Consider the following 19,373-nt stretch of genomic DNA (forward strand, 5'->3'; position numbering starts at 1 on the left):
GCTTATTTGTTGGAGGACTTGGTTTTTATTTTTTTAATCTCCAACTTTGCTTAAATTCTGTTTCAACCTAAAAGCAAAATTGATGCTAAGTGTGGTGATGTTGGAGAAGTTGTACAAGGGAAAGAATACTCATTGGCTTTGATATCTTTCACATCAGAAAAAAAGAAAAAGAAAAAGAGAAGCACCAGTTATCTGAATGAAGCTAGGAAGTAATGGGAAATAGATTTTACATTACATTTTCAACGGTGAAGCCAAATCCAGTAGTTAACCATAGGTTTCCGGCTTGTGCTGTGCCCTTGGCTAGGGAGCTTTTATGTCACTTCTAACATGATGATTAGGCACTGAGACTGACTGAGTTCATGTCTCAGCTCCACCCTTTACTGTGGAATGAGTCAAACTACCTGTGCCTCAGTTTCCCTACCTGGAAAATGATGATTATGATGATAATAATCACACCTACTTATTGGGTTATCATGAGGATAGAATGAGTTAAATAATAAATAAAACCTCTCAAAGCAGTGCTTGCCACATGGTATGTGCACAATGTAGATAGACTGTTTTCTGTTATTTCTCCCATTCGCCCCTTGTCCAAGGGAGAGGGCAAACTAGCGACTGCCCCAGGACCTGACTTTGGGACATGACTTAGGCAGCTGAAGCATGTCACTCAATCAGCTCGCAATTTAAAAAAAGAAAAAACAACTTGAAACGCTGATTTAATCAGCCCTTAAATCATGGCAAAGCAGGTGGACGTGCTTCTCCCCAGTTCTGTGCACGAAGGCTGCCAGCTGTTCTCTGATGACTGTTTTGCTCTTTCAAGGTTACTCCTAATGTTCCTTTTAACTGGATGTCACTCACTGAGAGGAGAGGGGCCACCTGAATCCTCCTAGAACGTGTCAGTTAAATGGAAGAGAACAGCAGTAATTGAAATGGCATTTGATAAAACTAGAACCATGTTTACTGAGAGGCCATTCCGCTGAATGTATATAACAAAATATACCAAATGTACCAAAATATACAAATATACTCACAACAGCCTAAACAATGAACTCAGCAAATAAATTTGTTAAATACCTAAATTTTAATAGGAAAGTTATATGATGCAACCAGTGGGCAACATCTTTAGAGTGTAGGAAAGGAGTTAATGCTGGGCATCTACTAACCAAATGGTTTAACTAGAAGTAAATTAAAATTTCAAAACCTTCAAACATGGAAGTATTGAATATTTGAAAACAATGTAATGAGTATAAGAATTAGGATTGAGAATTTAAATTTCTAAAAATTTGGTAATATATTGCTTATTAAGCAATGTTATTTCACATGGTGAATAGTTAAATAATTTATGTATTTCTAGGATGATGACTGAAAAATGTTATAAGGGTTCAATTGCATGCAGTTAATATTTGGGATTTCTTTTTGACTCCAACCCCCTTTTCAAACTTCAAACAGCCTTCAGCACCAAGTGTCACTGTGTTTATGACAGCATGCATTTGTCCAAGACTCTAGAGCTGAAACATTCCATGAGAGGAAGCCGAGTGATAACATGGTAGTCAGGACAATCATTAGAACCCTGAATTTGAAAATTAGACTGTTATTGTTCCATGAACTCTAATCCCCTGGCCTTTAAAATGATCCATAGTTAATGCCTCTAAGAGTAGCTGAAAAAAAAATTGGAAAGCTCCTCAATCAAATGTGCAATGCACTTTATTGAATGGAATGGGGAACCGTAGAGCTACCATTTTTTGGGTGCTAGGCACTTTCCATGCCTAAAATCATTTAGTCCTCACAACAATCATTTGAAAATAGGTATTGCTGTCTCCATTTTACAGATGAGGAAACAGAAAATGAAAATATGCCAAATAACTTATCTAGGGTTTTACATCTGATAAGCAGTGAAACCAGGACTTGCAAGCCGATCCATCTGAATTCAAAGCTCGTTTTCTTAAGTTATAGTTCACTTGCTTCACATAGACCTAATTGATATGGTCACTTAAAATCTTTACTTTTCCAAAGCTAACACTAGTTATATAATTAAGTTACATAACCTCCCAGTGCCTCACACTCCTCATGTATAAAATGGAGTTAATAATAATGCCCACTTCATAAGGCTGTTGTTGTATCAATGTTATACAAGTAAAGCACTTAGTGCCTGGCACATGGCAACAGCTCAGTACATGTTTGTTGCTACTACTACTATTACTACTACTATTACAACTACTATTGCTACTATTATTACTACTACAACTATTACTATGAAGACTATTGCTACTACTATGACAATAACTATTACTACTACTACAAATTTACTGCTATGACAACTGTTGCTACTACAATGACTGTTACTATGACGACCATTACTATGACTATTACTACAATGACTATTACTACAACTATTACTACTATGACTTTTGCTACTACTGTTACTACTATGACTATCACTACTATGACAACTATTATTACTAAGATGACTATTACTACAACTACTACTACTACTACTAAAATGCCTTATTTCCTTTGAAAAAGGCATATTCTACGTAGCAGATGGTACCACAACCAAGACTGTCCTGCTAGCTCTGGAGCATTTCTTATCTTGTTATTATCAGGATAATTATGAACACTTTAAATTAGTCTTTCTCAAAACTCTTATCTAATGCTTCCAATAAGTCCAAAGCAGCTGGAATGTGCTGGGAGGAGGGCATTAACTTCACCCTGTTCCATGAGAACTGACTAACCCTGAGGCCCATCAACCAGTTTGCTAATTCGTGTACCTCATTGATTGTGTTGACCACCAGGGAAGAGCTCAGTACAAATCCAGTCATCAAAAGACTTTAAAGCACCTGGTTCACAGATAGAATTTGGGGAAAATAATGTCTACTGTATGACAGTGTTCTAGTTTGCTAAAGCTGCTGGAATGCACAACACCAGAGATGAATTGGCTTTTATAAAGGGGATTTATTTGGTTACATATTACAGTCTTAAGGCCATAAAGTTTCCAAGGTAACATATCAGCAATCAGGTACCTTCACTGGAGGACGGCCAGTGGTGTCCAGAAGACCTCTGTTAGCTGGGAAGGCACGTGGCTGGCTTCTGCTCCAAAGTTCTGTTTTCAAAATGGCTTTCTCCCAGGATGTTCCTCTCTAGGCAGCAGTTCCTCAAAAATGTCACTCTTAGTTGCATTTGGGGCGTTTGTCCTCTCTTAGATTCTCTGGAGCAAGAGTCTGCTTTCAATGGCCATCTTCAAACTGTCTCTCATCTGCAGCTCCTGTGCTTTCTTCAAAGTGTCCTCTTGGCTGTAGCAGCTTGCACCTTCTGTCTGATCTTATATAGTGCTCCAGTAATTTAATTCAGAGCCACACTGAATGGCCAACACCTCCATGGAAATTATCCAATCAGAGTCATCACCCACAGTTGGGTGGGGTGCATCTCCATGGAAACACTCAAAGAATTACAATCTAATTAACACTGATAGGTCTGCCCACACAAGATTACATCAAAGATAATGGCTTTTGGGGGACATAATACATTCAAACTGGCACAGACGGGCAACACTTACGCTATTTAAATAACATTTGAGGAACAGAAGTATGCTGGGCTTCCCATTTGTTTCCTCCTTCACTCCTGGATTGGTTTGCTGAGAGCAATACTTAGCCCGACCTGCATACCTGAAAGGTTGATAAAGATAGTCCTCCAAGATAGTCCCCTTCAGACCCAGTCAAGGCGACCCTCTGGCTCTCCCAGGGTCCATGGCTAAACCTGCTGGATCATTAGCCAGAAGCAGTAGCCTGTGTCGCTCTCGCCGCAGCGTCGTGCCGTCCTCGCCGCAGCCTCAACGTGCTCAGCCCCCTCCCCATGCTCTCCATGTGCCACACGCCCACCATTCTCACCATCCCCAGCACACACAGCACTCGTTGCCTTCCCCTGACCCGGATATCCTCTCAGTTTCCAGTTGTCCTGCTCTTTATCGAAATGAAGAGGAGGAGGAGGCCATTTACTTCTCTGCTGAAAAGCAATGGGAAGTGCCAGACACAGCTTCAGAATGTGACTCCTTAAGTTCTTCCATTGGAAGGAAACAGTCTCCTCCTTTAAGCCTTGAGATATACCAAACACTATCTCCTCGAAAGATATCAAGAGATGAGCTCTCCCTAGAGGATTCTTCTAGAGGAGATTCACCCATAACTGCAGATGTCTCTCGGGGCTCTCCTGATTGTGTGGGGCTGACAGAAACTAAGAGTATGATCTTCAGTCCTGCAAGCAAAGTGTACAATGGCATCCTGGAGAAGTCCTGTAGCATGAACCAGCTTTCTAGTGGCATCCCGGTGCCTAAACCTTGCCACACGTCCTGCTCCTCGGGTGGCAATGACACTAAACCAGTTCAGGAAGCCCCAAATGTTGCCAGGATCAGCAGCATCCCACATGACCTTTGTCATAATGGAGAGAAAAGCAAAAAGCCATCAAAAATTAAAAGCCTTTTTAAGAAGAAATCTAAGTGAACTAACTGGCTGACTGGATGGAATTCCATTCAAGTGACATCTTTAAATTTTTGTCTCCCACCCTCAATTCCCCCTTTTTTTGTTTTAGTTTTAGGAATGTAGCTCCACTGGGGCTTTCCAGGCTGGAGGCCACAATGGAATGTCCTGAAGGGCAACTATCTACTGTCTGCTTATTTAAATGACTGTATAGTCAATTTGTCAAGCCAGTTATTAATGAAAAATCGTTAAGAGATGAGACAGTTTACAGTCATTTCTGACTATTTATTTCTGCTTTGTTAATAGTGATGTATATACAATAACGTTTTGTTGAAAGCCACTATGGACTTACAAGCTTTAATGGACTAGTAAGCCAGCATGGGCTTGCAAAAATTTCTAGTTTACCAGAGCATCTTCTTATCTTTCCACAGAGCTATTTACATCTTGGACTAAATAACGTAAAAGAAGTAAAACTAATTGCACTACTGTTTTCCAGACTGGAAAAAAAAAATCTCTGCAAGTGAAACTGTATAGAGTTTATAAAATGACTATGGATAGGGGATTGTTTTCACTTTTAGATCAAAAAGGGTTTTTAAGTAGAACCTAGGATTTCTAATTGACTTGATTTCTGGAAATGCAAACCCACGCTTTTATTATGGGAAGCTTCTTTAAATGCATTTAATATAAAGTTTCAAGTCCTGCTGTAAAGATCATGTTGTTTTGTGTTTCCCAGGGCTTTCACTGTGATTTACTGCATTGCAGGCTGTATGATAAAATATGAATAATTTAAAGAGAGAAGGCTCTTGATTCCTTATGCAAGTGGAAGAGTTGAAACTTGATTGAAGGACTTAAAAACATTCACAAGCTTAAACGGAGGCGGGGGGGTTGGGGGATTCAGACACTTGTTTACAGACTTTGAATAACTGCAAAGGACTTACAGTTTGTGAAAAATTTGTACTGTGGAAAAGATGATAAATTGGAGACATTGTGTGGGATTGTGCTGGTTTTTGTTGAGAACACTCCACTAAAAACACTATATGTTTTTGGAGAGTTATGTAAACTGTCTTATTGCTTAATTGCAATGTAAGAATGTTTTGGAAGTAAGTTGTCAACAAATTTCTATTTTATATTGTTTGTCATATTTTTATGTAGTTTGAAATGTTTAAATGTTCTATTATCAAGATTAACAAATATAAATTTATGGTGCATTTAGATTGTGTTGTATTAATTTGTAAAGTTTGGGGTTTATTAAACTAAAGTTGTTTTAAGGGTAGCTTTTACTGGGAGGATTAAGTCACATAGAGAACAAAGTACATTAACATCTGGGGATTTTCTGCTTAAACCAATTCTTTTAAAGATCTAATCATAAATAATCTGGTTAATGCAATCAATGTGAATGGATATTTGGGTGAATGACTGATACCTATTAACTAGAATGGTTTTCTAGTATTATGGCTAAAATATATAATGTCTAACCCAGTGCTGTTTAGGTAAAAATGCTGATTAGTAAACAAAGAGTTTCTTTGAGATTTTCTCCAAAGAAATGCTTTAGCTATTAAGAAGAATTTCCTGACCACTCTTAAGAATTGTGATTGTAAATTTCCTAAGTATCGTTGTTAAAAACTATTAAGATCTTTAATGATATTTATTGAAAAATAGACTGAGTGATGTGAGGTCAAAAATAGATGGACTGAATTAAATGTAGTGTTTTGGACAAATAAGGTAAAATAATCTGAAAGTTGAGGAACATAGGGTCTGAAGCTGTTTAGGAAGGGCGGAAATCATGCATTAAGAGTTGAAAGCACTCTGGAAAGTTTATTCAGAGTAGAGTCCATCTTATCTTCCTTCTTCTTACGGCAAGACAAGAGGAGTTCTTCCTTTGAAAACTGCACATGTGATGTGAACTTTGTAGTTGGATGGATAGAAAAGGAAAAAGTTGCAGGGAGGAGGCATGGCCCTATGAAGTGCCAGCAAGGCCTGCTGGTTGTCTAGAGTTAGAAGGGAACTTTGAGTCAGAACCACCTGTACCCTAGAACTCTGGGGGTGGGGAGGTGAGGGATGGGGGGGTGCTGACCGAAGTACACTGTGGGCCGTCTTAAGTCAGAGAATACATTGTGCCAAATTTCACATACTCATTCATAAACAAATTTGACCAAAGGATATTTATGGCTTTATGTTGCTTATAATGTTTATTTTGCACTTTTACATTACTCTGTATTTGTACATACAACAGAAAATAATTGAGTTTTGAAAAGCAACAATTTCTGTATTGCATCATTTACATATGAAGAGTTGGAAATTTCTACAAATTTTTAGAATTACCCAGTTGGTACCTTATTTTAACCTTTTAAATTTATGATGTTTTCCTGATTTTAAAAGTAAGGCCTGCCTTTTTTGTGGAAAGAGATTAACAATAAAAAATGTGAAGAAGGAAAAAGCAAGCAGGTCAAAGTCTGCCATCCAAAATAACTACTTTTAGTATTTTGGTATGTTTTCTGGTAGATCTTTTTCTACATATTGATGTATATTTTACATAATTGAAATCATACTATATCTTCAATTTTATATTATGCTTTTTCATTTAGTATATTACGAGCATTTCTCCAACATTATTAAAAACTTATGAACATTTTAATAACTGTATAATATGCCATTTTATGGACTTACCATAATCTTTTTAACCATTCTATTATTAAACATTAATATTAATATCAAACATTAGGCTGTTTCCAAATTTCTGATCTATTGAATAATAGCATTTAATATTTATTGAGCACCCTAGATGCCAGGCACTGTTCTAAACACTGATAATGTTTTCTCATTTAATCTTAACACCAACCCCATAAGATAGTTACTGACTTTTTTCCTTTTTAAATCACCATTTTATACTAATGAAGAAAATGAGCCCCCCAAAATTAAGAATTTGCTGAAGGTCTAGCAAGTGGTAGAGCCATGTTCTTAATATCTATATCATACTGCATAAATTCAAATTTGCATTTTGACTTCTTAGAATACACTTTTTAGAAGCATGTAGAAAACTATATTCAGTCCTCATTATTTATGAAATCCATATTTGTGAATTCACCTACTTGCTGAAATTTATTTGTAACCCCAAAATAAATACAGACATACCTCAAGGATATGGGGATTTGGTTTCAGACCACTGCAGTAAATCAAATATCGCAATAAAGCAAATACCGCATTAAAGCAAAAAAAAAAAAAAAAGATAGTCCTCCAAGGCTTAAATCATTCCTTAGCTGTTGTTGTTTTTCTTTAATTCACATGAGTTCTTTCAGTAAACATAGTGTTTAAGTTGGGCATACCAAAGGAAAAAAATGAAGGCCCAACTATTTCAATCTAACATAAGCATTTATAAAGAAACTCATGAAAAATAGAATGAGAACAAGCCCCAAACAGCAAATTTAGTAGCATGATTTGAGCTCACCAGAACTATTTGAGGAGTGATATGGTCCACCTTAAAGTCTAACTGGTCTAACTTGTAGGTGGGTAATTATTGTGTTAAGACTCGCATCGTTTCACAAGCCAGGACTTATTATCATCACCATTCTCTTCTTTGTGGTAGTCTACGTCACAAAATACCCAGAAGCTATCAGGTATCCCCCTGGTCACCATGCAGTCCATCCCAGAAGTGCATGTTTTACTCAGAGCTCCAGAAAGCATGCTGCAGTGGTAAATGATTTATGGACAAGATAACAACACTCTCTCTCTTTCCCACCACTGCCCCATGCTCCTCCAGGCTTCCTCGGGTCACTGTGCACGGCCCTGTTTGTATCTTATGCCATCCAAGGAAAGCCACTCGTGCAGTGGGGGAGAGATATGATGAAGGTGGTTCCGCTGGCTGAAGAATATTGTAAAAAGACCATTCGGCATATGGCAGGTGAGCCTGGCTTCCTTCCTTGCTCACATTCTCAACGCACTGGCACCTAGAAAGAGGTCAATCTTAATTCACACTGGGAGACATTTGGGGAAGGCTAAACTCCTACACCCCCTCTCTTCAAATACTCTCCCACCCCTCACCTCTGCTTATAATCGCTAAAAAGAGGATCTGGAGTGGATATTTAAATTTAATTTCCCAACTTGACTTAAGGTATGTTTAGGTTCACCAAGAGAAGTAACCTGTTTCTTCAGAGAGGAAAGAGGGAGAAATCAAGCCTAACATTCCACATTGTTCCTGAGACCTAATCTCTGTATATGCCCTGACCTGGGATATTTTCCACATCTAAATGCCATGAAGCCATGTGTCTACTAATGATATTTACCCCCAGGAATTTCCGTCTGTCCAAAAGAACATCCTGTTAATGTCACAGCCAGTTTACCTTGGACCCTACATAACTAAATGATTCACACTCTTTTTGTCCTCAAACACTTTTTGGACGGAAGTGGGGTATCAATCAATGCATCATCCAAAGTCCTAAGGTAGATGATGTTGTTTCTCATGGTTCAGGTGAGAAACCTATCTGGGCCCTCTTCCATTTTTTCTTTGCAGCCCTTTCTAAATAAATTCCCTGAGGTGGAGTAGACACTGCAGCAGCAGGTGCAGGATTACGGAATCCGTGACCTTCTGCTCAGGTGGCTGACTCTTCTGGAGGATTCCTTCACTCGACAGAAGATGCCCTTAGTTCTAACAGGGACATGTGCCACCTGAGGAATTTGGGCAGCTTTCCTTGTTGAGGAAAATTCCTAAACTAAATTAGCTAATTTGTCCCAGAGGAGGGAGAGATGAAGGACTTAAATATAGGAGCAGGGTTGCTTATTTTTCAACATATTAAACAACCTTATGCTGAAGTCTTCTTAAAGCTGAAAAAACAATGTATTACTTTGTAGTCACTTTCCAAAATGTTGGGGATTGTATCCTAAAAATGTCTTTTGGGGAGATTTCTAGAAAAACTCTGTATTTGCCTGGACATAGCACTAGAAACACTCACATTTGTAAAAAGTAATGTTCAGATGAAAAACATAAACAGCAAAGTTAGTATTGACTTGAATAGTCATTCCATGCCTTCATATGGCTTAACCATCCTTCATAAATTGGCAGCAATACAGCTTATTTTTGTTTGGTTTAAATGATTGTTATCTCTTCTTTCTCAGATGAGTCAGGCACAGTCACACCACCACGGGAAGGGGTGAGGGTGGTGGGGAAGCTAAATAGATGACTTCCTGGGATTCTTTCTGGCCCTGTGACCTGTTGGTCATCTGGGTAGTCATCTCCCTAACCTGAGGTAGGATCACATTTAAACCATCTGAAAGAGACAGGTGAATAATATTAGACTATGAGACTACACAGTTACAGAATTCATGTTGTATTAATCAACGCTGCTCACAGATACTCTAGAGCAGTTGTCCCCCCAGTGTTTTCTAAAGAATTGTAGTCAAAGAAGATGCTCCGTGATAAAGAAGCTGGGAGGAGGTAGTTCATCATTCAGATAATTTTGAGATTTTATCCTTTCTCTTAAGGAACCAAAAATGCACAAAAGTCGGTTTAAAGCTTGGAAAATTCCTTTAAATAAATCTATTTAATTTTAAACTTGTGTAATTCAGTTTTTAGAACTTCTATAACTCAGAAACCTTTTTAACAGAACACCTAAAATCACCCAGAGAAAATAATGTTCTGTAGAACATCCTCAGGAAATACGCTTCTAGGCCTTCTGATTAATTTATAGGATAAAGTCCACAGACAGCATGAACGATTAGCAAATTTGTTAATGCTTTTATGTTTGAACATATATTTCCAAAGTTGACCGATCACTTAATTGGGTATGATACTATGTTTTGATTTTATACCCACATCCAGATACAAGCAGACTATTAGAAATTCCGTATCTTTATCAGGTTACCTATATATTTTAGTCCTTGCCCTGTTTCTTTGGAGTGTTTAACTTTTAATCTCATTTCACTGAATGAAAACTTAAATGGATTTTGCTTTCAATTTTTTTAAAAAACGAAGCCAGTCAAGCATTTCCAAGGGCCCTGAGTCCCTCAGTAACCCAGGGACTTACCTAGAATCTGGCCGCGGTGTTTCCCGGTGCCACTGTGGCTGGAAGGAACAACAGCAGAAACCCAGCGTCCATAGCTCTGTTCTCAAGTGTTTTTCTGCTTTCCAATAATAAAATGGAAAGTAATAAGGTGGGAAAAGTACTACTAATTAGTGGTTCCTAATCTTATGTCATTTCCCATGGAACCTTATGTAGCCCCCACCTCACCTCCCTGCACAGCCCATACCCCTCTGCGGTAAAATGCAGGCAACGGTCCTGGCTTGCTTTGGATTTTTAAAGTGGAGAATGATCAATTGTGCTATAAAGCAGGATGCTGCTAATCTTAAATATGAAGTATGAGGACTAATGGAGGGCAGCTTATTTGTAAAGTGGTTATTTAAATTTTCTAAAAATGTGAAACGTGATTTCATATCGTCTATAAATGTATTTAGCTAATACTTCAGACTCATTTCTAAGTCAATGTCTTATTCATCAAATGACCTTAGAAGAGTCCCATAAGCATTTTTGTGGTTTGGATTTCATGGAAATAATGAAACTTCCTCTCTCCCTACTTTGCAGGCATGGTGTTGAAGTTAATGAGAATATACAGGTCCAGAATTTTCAAGAGAATATACTTAAAATATTGCAATTGCTATCTTAGTTTCTGAATATAGTTAAGCAATTCTTGAGTTGCTTCACTCCCCTCATTTCCACCTTCCTTGCTATTGTTTCAAAGTAGCAATGAATGGAAGCCATTTTCAAACTTCAGGCGCTACTGCTAAATTACTTACTCTTAGGGCAGGATGCTAAAGTTCACCCAGCTGGATGGATTCCCTCCACCTGTTTTTCCCTTCTCTCTCATTACTGGCAACTTCCCCACACCCATTTTCCATCATCTTAGCACCCCCATCACCAATGTTCCTGCACTCCCCACCTCAGACTTACCCTTGTTCTTTACATTTAGAATACCAGGAGCATTGGTTTTACTTTGAAGCTAAATGGCAGTTTTATTTGGAAGAGAGAAAGATCATTGAAGACAAGGAAAACAAAGCCACCTTTCCTGATAACTATGATGCAGAGGAGAGAGACAAGGTAAATCTGGCTGTATCCCGGAGACTTGGGTAGGGCTGGGAGCCAGGACCTGTCTTGATTCCACTCCTCAGTGTGGGTCTGACGCTGAGGAAGTTGCCCTGGACCAGGACAACTCGTTTATGCCTTTCAAAAGCTCACAGTTTAATGGGGAATCAAACAAATGATAGAGACAGGTGAAGGTAGCAAATTACAGAAGAAAGAAAGCTTGCATTTAGGAAGGGAAGTCCTTAAAAAGGCTTTGTGGAGGAAGTCACATTTGAAACACACAATGTTTCTGTCTTTTCATTTTCTCTAATTATGAACATGATATATGCTCCTGTAGAAAATTTGAACATACAATTTTTTTGGCATTTCTTTTTTTTTTAATTCAGTTTTATTGAGATATATTCATATACGATACAATCATCCATAGTGTACAGTCAGCTGTTCACAGTACCATCATATAGTTGTGCATTCATCACCCCAATCTATTTGTGAACATTTTCCTTACTCCAAGAAGAATAAAAATAAGAATAAAAAATAAATGTAAAAAAGAACACCCCAATTTTTCCATCCCCTCCTCGTCTCACCCTATTTTCATTTAGTTTTTGTTGCCATTTTTCGACTCATCCATCCAAAGAGTGGATAAAGGGAGTGGGAGCCACAAGGTTTTCGCAGTCACACCATATAAGCTACATAGTTATACAGTCGTCTTCAAGAATCAAGGTTACTGAGCTGCAGTTCGACAGTTTCAGGTATTTCCTTATAGCTATTCTAATACACTAAAAACTTTTAAAAAGGGGTATCTATATAGTACATAAGAATGCCCTCCAGAGTGACCGCTTGACTCCATTTGGAATCTCTCAGCCACTGAAACTTGATTTTGTTTCATTTCGCTTCCCCCTTTTGGTCAAGATTTTCTCATTTCCACGATGCTGGGTCCAGGCTCATCCCTGGGACTCATATACTGCTTTGCCAGGGAGATTTACACCCCTTGGAGTCATGTCCCACATAGTGGGGGAGGGCAGCGAGTTCACCTGCTGAGCTGGCTTAGCTAGAGAGAGAGGCCACATCTGAGCAACAAAGAGGTTCTCTGGGGGAGACTCTTGGGCACAATTATAAGTAGGTGTTCTAGTTTGCTAATGCTGCAGAATGCAAAACACCAGAGAGGGATTGGCTTTTATAAAACGGGGGTTTATTTGGCTATACAGTTACAGTCTTAAGGCCATAAAGTGTCTAAGGTAACACATCAGTAATCAGGTACCTTCACTGGAGGATGGCAAATGGCGTCCGGAAAACCTCTGTTAGCTGGGAAGGCACGTGGCTGGCTTCTGCTCCAAAGTTCTGGTTTCAAAATGGCTTTCTCCCAGGACGTTCCTCTCTAGCAAGCTTGCTCCTCTTCAAAACATCACTCACAGCTGCACTCCGTTCAGTCTCTTTGAGTCAGCATGTTTTATGTGGCTCCACTGATCAAGGCCCACCCTGAATGGGTGGGGTCACACCTCCATGGGAGTATCCCACCAAAGTCACCACCCACAGCTGGGTGGGGTACATTCCAAGCAAATCTAACCAGCACCAAAACGTCTGTCCCACAAGACCACAAAGATAATGGCATTTGGGGGACACAGTACATTCAAACCGGTACAGTAGGCTTAACCTCTCCTTTACAGTAACAAACCTCATAAGGGCAAGCCCCAAGATCCAGGGCCCAGCATACCAAATTGTCAGTCCTCAATGTTTGTGAGAATATAAACAATAGCAATAACCCAGGTGGGGACTTCCAACATTTCCGCATTTCCCCCAACTCCTCAGGGGGGCCCTGCAAATATATTTTTATTCTCTGCCCAAATTACTTTGGAATGTGTCACTATTTCAAACTAACTTGTACAAACTACCAGATCTCACTTCCTATTCAAAGTTCCATGTAATTATGATGAACATACAATTTTTAAAAGTATTCTATCTCAATTCATGCCTGCTAGGGGCTAGGGATGTAAAGTTGTATCAGATGAATAGGATAGTCCAGACCACCTTCATCTCCCACCTTGACTACCAAGAAACAACTAACTGGATGATATGAGAGAAAACCCTAAACCAAGATAGAAGTTTATTTGCCTTTATGTCAAAGAAATCCAGAGATAAGCAGTTCAGAACTGAGTTAGAAATGAAGAACTAAAGCTCCTTCCATCTGGCAACTCTGCCATTCTTAGTGTATGGCTTCATAGCTCAGTATGACTGCTTGAACTCCAGCTAGCACATCTACATCCCAGATATCAGAAAGAAAGAATGGAGAGACAAAGGGTTCACCTCTTCCCTTTTAAGGTGATCCTTACAACCCTTTCATTTACACCTCATGGGCATCACCTAGATGCAAGAAAGACTCAGAAATGTAGTTTAGATGGAAACACTGCTTCCAAATAAATTCTGAGTTTGTTACTAAAGAACAGGAGGAAAGTGGATGTGGGATGTATAACTACCAGTGCCCACCACTCTGGGGTCTCTGTTTTGGCCCTTACCTCTCTTCAGTCCGTTTTCCACCCAGCAATCACAGTCATTCTTTTGGAACCTAAGTCATACTATATTACCACCCCACTTGGACCCCTCCATTGCTTCCCATCACATTTAGAGTAAAATGCAAAGTCTTTCTGATGGTGTATGAGGCCCTCCATGATCCAGGCATGCAGCACCACCTTCCTCTCTCTCTTTGTTCTCATCACACCTGACTCATGGCTCTTCCTTGGACATGCCAAGTGCCCTGTTGCCTCAGAGCCTTGGCACTTGCTGTTCTCTTTGCCTTAAACACTCTTCTCTTGGATAGCAACAGTTCATTCCTTCACTTTATTCAGATCTCTGCTAATATATCACCTCTTCAGAGAGGCCTTCCCTGACTACCCTACCTAAAACAGCATCCCCTCACAGTGCACTCTATCTTTTGGCCCAGCTTTATTTTATTCATAGAATATATTGTTACCTAACATGATGTTATATGTTTGTTTTCTTAATATCTGTTTATTTGCCTTTATGTCAAGGAAATCCAGAGATAAGCCATTAGAATACAACAGCCCTAAGAATTGAGTCTTTTTCTGCTTTGTTCGCTTTCTCTCCCCAGCACTAGAATAATACCTGGCACACAGTTAGTGTTCACTATACATGTATTAGTACTAATACATGTATAGTGAATGAATGAATGAACTTATAATCTAATGAGCATTATTCTGGGGAAGCTCTTGCTTTGATACAAACTGACATGGTTTTGCTTTTGCCCCAGTGCCTCTGACCTGTGGTTCTTCCATCAGACTTACAAGAAATGGAGCTCAGAAGGTCGAGGGGGCAGAAGAGGCCATGATGCACCCATGATTGCATATGATGCTCTTTTAGGATCGGGGGACAATTGGACAGAGCTCTGCAACCGAGCTATGTTTCACGGAGGTGAGTTTTTCCTTCCTTAATGGTTTGGGGCTTCAACCCATTGCCTTGCTTAAGGACTGGCTGACAATCGGTGTTTGAGTCTTGCAGCCTGGCCCAATAAGTTCTGTGAGAAGAATCTGACGTTTGGTATAGTTGGGGTATAGGGGCCTCCTCCCCTTATAGGTGCTGATTTAAGAGCAAAGCAGATCTCACCAGCAATGTTGACCAAGCCAGAGTTCTGTTTCTCTAAGATTACCCATCATCTTATCATTTCACTTCTGCAGACTGTGCAAAGTCAGGAAATGTTGGTTCTTTGATGTCAGGCAGACCTGGGTTTGAACCCTGTCTCTGCCCGTCAAGTCGATTGCATGATCCTTGAGCCTGTCTCTTTATCTATAAGGGAGAGAATAATACCCACATCAGGGTTGTTTTGACAGTTCAACACAAAGTACCCAGGAGTTTAACACAGTGCTTTAAAAAATGAGTGCTCAGTAAATAGTAACTATTACTATTCCACAAGACTAGATCAATTTTCTTCACTTCATTATGCACATTTTCTCATGGTAGTAACTACCTTGTAGGATTGTTGTGAGCATTAAATAAGATGATAACAAGAAAAATGCTCAACTCTGTGCTCCGTGCATGCTAAGTCCTCCATAAGCATTAGAATTACTAGTATATATTGGTCCTCATGCCATACCTCTCAGCAGGCCACCGCCTCAGGAGCTCATCTGAAATGCACTATCCCTAGTGGTTGGAAATGCAAATGTTTCTCATTAGGGCCTAATTATGAGGTTCCTTCTGAAAGAACGTGGGGGCTCATACAGATACGGAGAAGCACAGAAGAGAGCAAAGGGAGCTAAGGGGAGTGGGAGTGGGGTACGAGCTTAAGAAAGAGGGGTGGGGGATTACTTTGCAGACACTAGACAGGAGATGGAGACTGGTGAAGGGCCCTAGGAACTGGAGGTATTTCTGTACAGCCTGGAAGGAAAGATAATCCTGACAGCTCCATCTCCTTGACAGCCACAGGCACCCTTAGCTGGAGAGCAGGGCGAGTCTTCAAGGGCGGCACATGTGAAGGAGGTGTCGACAATATGAGGGGAAGGATGTGACAGGAGAAGAGCGATAAGGGAGGAGACAGCTGCACTGGTGTGTGCCCAAATGTGGCAGGAGAAAGCAGGTGTGAGAGTCAGTGGAGCCCAGGAAAGCCTAGAAGGAAAGTTCATTTCTGAACAGCTGAATGGAAACTCACTTGGAAAGCTGTTCCTGACCTCGGTGCCATCCATTCCTCTACGGTGCTTTTCCGACCATCTCTAGCTCTCCCCTCTACCAGAACAAATACCATTTGAATACAATTGTGTGTGTGTGTGTGTGTGTGTGTGTGTGTGTGTGTGTGTGTGTGAAGAACCGTTTACTCCTAGTGAAAAGTTCTATATTGGACCAAAACGTTTTGCTGCACACTAAAGACAGAAATTAAAGTAAACTTACCCTATGGCATACGTTTCCTGTAGTTTCCACTGAAGAGTTAATGTCTGATATCAGATCCTCTTCTGAGGACAGTTTTGGGTTGAAGGAAGGCAGAAGAGACAAGGCAGAATGAGAACATTCCTGAGGCAATGGAACGAGAGGCAGGAAAGGATGGGAAAGGAGGAAATAGACTTGGTCAAGGCCGCATCTGCACCTCATTCTATTTATTTATTCTTGAATATGTGTGTGTATGTTTTTTTTCTCAGGGCGAACACCAATCTTCCCATTTCCCCCCAGCTTGTGTCCCCATCCTGGAATCTCCCTCGCCCTGGGCCCACCTGCCCTGGCCCATCACCCTCAGTCAACCCCCTGCAGCCCCAAACTCTTCCAGGTCACATATCTACTGGGTTTGAATTCCAGCTTCCCTTCTTACCAGCTTTTGATCTTTGCAAATTACATACCTTCTCTATGCCTCAATTTCCTTATCTGTAAAATGGGGATAATGCCTATTTCATTTTTCATTGACGTCCCATTTCATATTTGACGGGTTGCCATAGGGTAAAGTCAAATGTCATGTGGAAAGCATGTAGCACAATGTCTGGCACATAGCAGATTCTTAATAAATATGTGTGGGCACATGTGTTTGTGTGTGTACATGAAAACTTGATATGACTCAGTAATAACTAGGGTATGGAAGTTGTGTGAAGAGAGAAATCAACGATGATCCTGAAGTTTCCAACCTAAGAGACTGGTAGAAAGAAGTATCTTAGCACTCAGAAGTTTGGGAGTTTTTTTTTCCAGAGCTGGCATATCTTTAAAGCCTATAAAGGATAACACAAATATTTAATTAACCTTCCACATTTTAAAAATTGGAGGAAAGACCTGAGACTGAGGGAAGCAAAATAATTTGCACAAGTTATACAATTCTAAGAAGCAGAGTCAAGGTCGGAATTCAGGTCTTTGAACTTTAGGTCCACTGCTCCACCACTCACTCCTCAATGCTTGATAAAGACAGGGAATTTTCAGAAGCACTGGATGGCAGGAAAGATAATGAGTTTGTTTTAGATCATGGTGATTTTTCTATGACATTAAGGAGGGACATCATGAGATGATGGAAATAGACAATCGGAAAAACAAAATTGAAGTACAATTTCTGGAAAAACATAAATCTGGAAATTGTTTCAGTAGGAATGCTACCTGTTTTAAGTAACAGAAAAGACAATTGATAGTGGCTTAGCCCAAGAAGTGGGCTTTGTCACATAATAAGTCCAGAGGGAATTGGTTGCTGACATTGGTTCAGCGACTAAGCAATGACATCAGGTACCCAGGGCCTTTTCCTTCTTTTCTCCCCATCATCCTTTGTGTGTTGATTTCTGTGCTCAAGCTTGTTATTTCATGGTTGCAACATGATACTTCAACTTAGACATCATATCTTCATTCAAGGAGGAAAGAAGAGGGAAAATATCTATTTCCTTTTATCAGGAATAACAAAAGCCTTCCCAGAACCTGTAGAAAGGGGCCCAGAACAAAACTGGGGTTTGGGTACAAGAAAGAGAACAAGGATGCTGAGTAAGCCACTAAGTTTGTCTGCCATAGGAATTGTCAGCATAGAAGACATAGTTGAAGTCATGGGTGAGTGAAATCTCTAAGAGAGGGAGTCCCTGGGAAAAAGAGCAGAAATACATTATGTTGACAATGAAAAGACCTGGTAATTTTCAAGTTCACCATGATACCTTCCTTCTAGCCCTAAGGAACCTTGTGTTTAATGTTTCAGGTGAGAGTGCAGCTACTGGAACAATCGCGGGTTGCCTGTTTGGATTGCTTTATGGCCTCAACAAAATTCCCAAAGGCTTGTACCAGGACCTCGAGCACAAGGAGAAACTAGAGCAATTGGGTGAAGCTCTTTATCGCCTGTCCACAGAAGAAAAGTAAAGCCATTTCTGCCATTTTCCCTTTCTAAAGAGACTTTTCCAAATTCTAAATGCCCCACTAGTATTCACATGCAAGCTAATAGGCTTTACTTTGTTAATTTTGTATGTGTGTGATTTTCATCTTGCAAAGAATCCATGCATTATTGGCCATAGTTAAATTTTAACTTTTCTCCTCTCAATTCCATAATCTCAATTGCTTTATAAAATACATTGTTTGTCCTATGAGAATATTTTTCCCTTATCATAACCCAATCCTAGTGTATTATTGATATTACATCAATTTTTCCACACCCAAACTTCAAAAAGCAGTGGTTATTAATAGTCTCTTGGACAATTGGTGTATTTTATTCTAGTGCAAAACTAATGCTATCGCTCACTTATTTCAACAAAACTAACCACAATAGCTCTCCTTATCTGTGCCTCCCCTATTTGTAAAAGCCTTCCATCACTGTATTTTTCTACCACTTAGACATGTATTTTGACAACTGACAAACCTGTTGCCTCCTCATTCTTTCATTAATATTTTGGTCTCTTATTGGCTGTATGATACATTTGTATTATTAATGCAGATGTTTCTACAACAGAAACACAAATCAGGATGTAACCAAATAGTACTGCGTTTAACCTCCCCAACCTATGTTTTTAATCACACTAGATCTTTAAAAACAACCTCTTTTGGGAAAACTTGCAGAGGAAACCAGGAAATAAATGATTCTCATGCCTATCACAAGCATCCTCCTTCTTCTCCTTGGTCTGGATTTTATTAGTAGTTCAGTATACAAATTGCAGAGAAGGTCTTTAACCTGCTGCAGCCCTGCTCCATCTAGGCTTACTGATAAGGAAACAGAGTTGTTCTCTGCAGCTGAGATTTCTCTAAGAGTCTGGGAAAAGAGAACAGTTGCTCTTGTTAAAAATAACTTTGAACAAGTTTTTTTTTTTTTAAAGTAGCATCTGGTGTGAATAAAACAAGCAGTTGATGACTGATGTTTAACATTGTGCTTTGGCAGCTTGGCTAGAGTCTACCTTATTTATTGTAACGT

The 19,373-nt window shown here is 39.6% G+C and overlaps 1 protein-coding gene and 1 long non-coding RNA gene across 2 annotated transcripts in view; one reads left to right on the top strand and one right to left on the bottom strand.

Moving 5' to 3' along the window:
- Positions 1-19,059, top strand: part of ADPRHL1 (ADP-ribosylhydrolase like 1) — a 34,365-nt gene extending 15,306 nt beyond the window's left edge. The window contains exons 4-7 of the mRNA XM_037799605.1: positions 8,221-8,361; positions 11,421-11,548; positions 14,824-14,956; positions 18,177-19,059. Of these exons, the coding sequence (XP_037655533.1) occupies positions 8,221-8,361; positions 11,421-11,548; positions 14,824-14,956; positions 18,177-18,334 (560 nt within the window). The 3' untranslated portion in view covers positions 18,335-19,059. The remainder of the gene's footprint in view (positions 1-8,220; positions 8,362-11,420; positions 11,549-14,823; positions 14,957-18,176) is intronic.
- Positions 6,640-12,852, bottom strand: LOC119506637. The gene is made up of 3 exons (XR_005211042.1): positions 12,792-12,852; positions 10,481-10,574; positions 6,640-8,407 (listed from the first exon to the last, which is right to left on the bottom strand). It is a non-coding gene; the product is annotated as an uncharacterized LOC119506637 (long non-coding RNA).
- Positions 19,060-19,373: the final 314 nt, after the last annotated feature.

This window comes from Choloepus didactylus, chromosome 12 (assembly GCF_015220235.1).
Source record: "Choloepus didactylus isolate mChoDid1 chromosome 12, mChoDid1.pri, whole genome shotgun sequence".
In the NCBI taxonomy this organism is placed as follows: domain Eukaryota; kingdom Metazoa; phylum Chordata; class Mammalia; order Pilosa; family Megalonychidae; genus Choloepus; species Choloepus didactylus.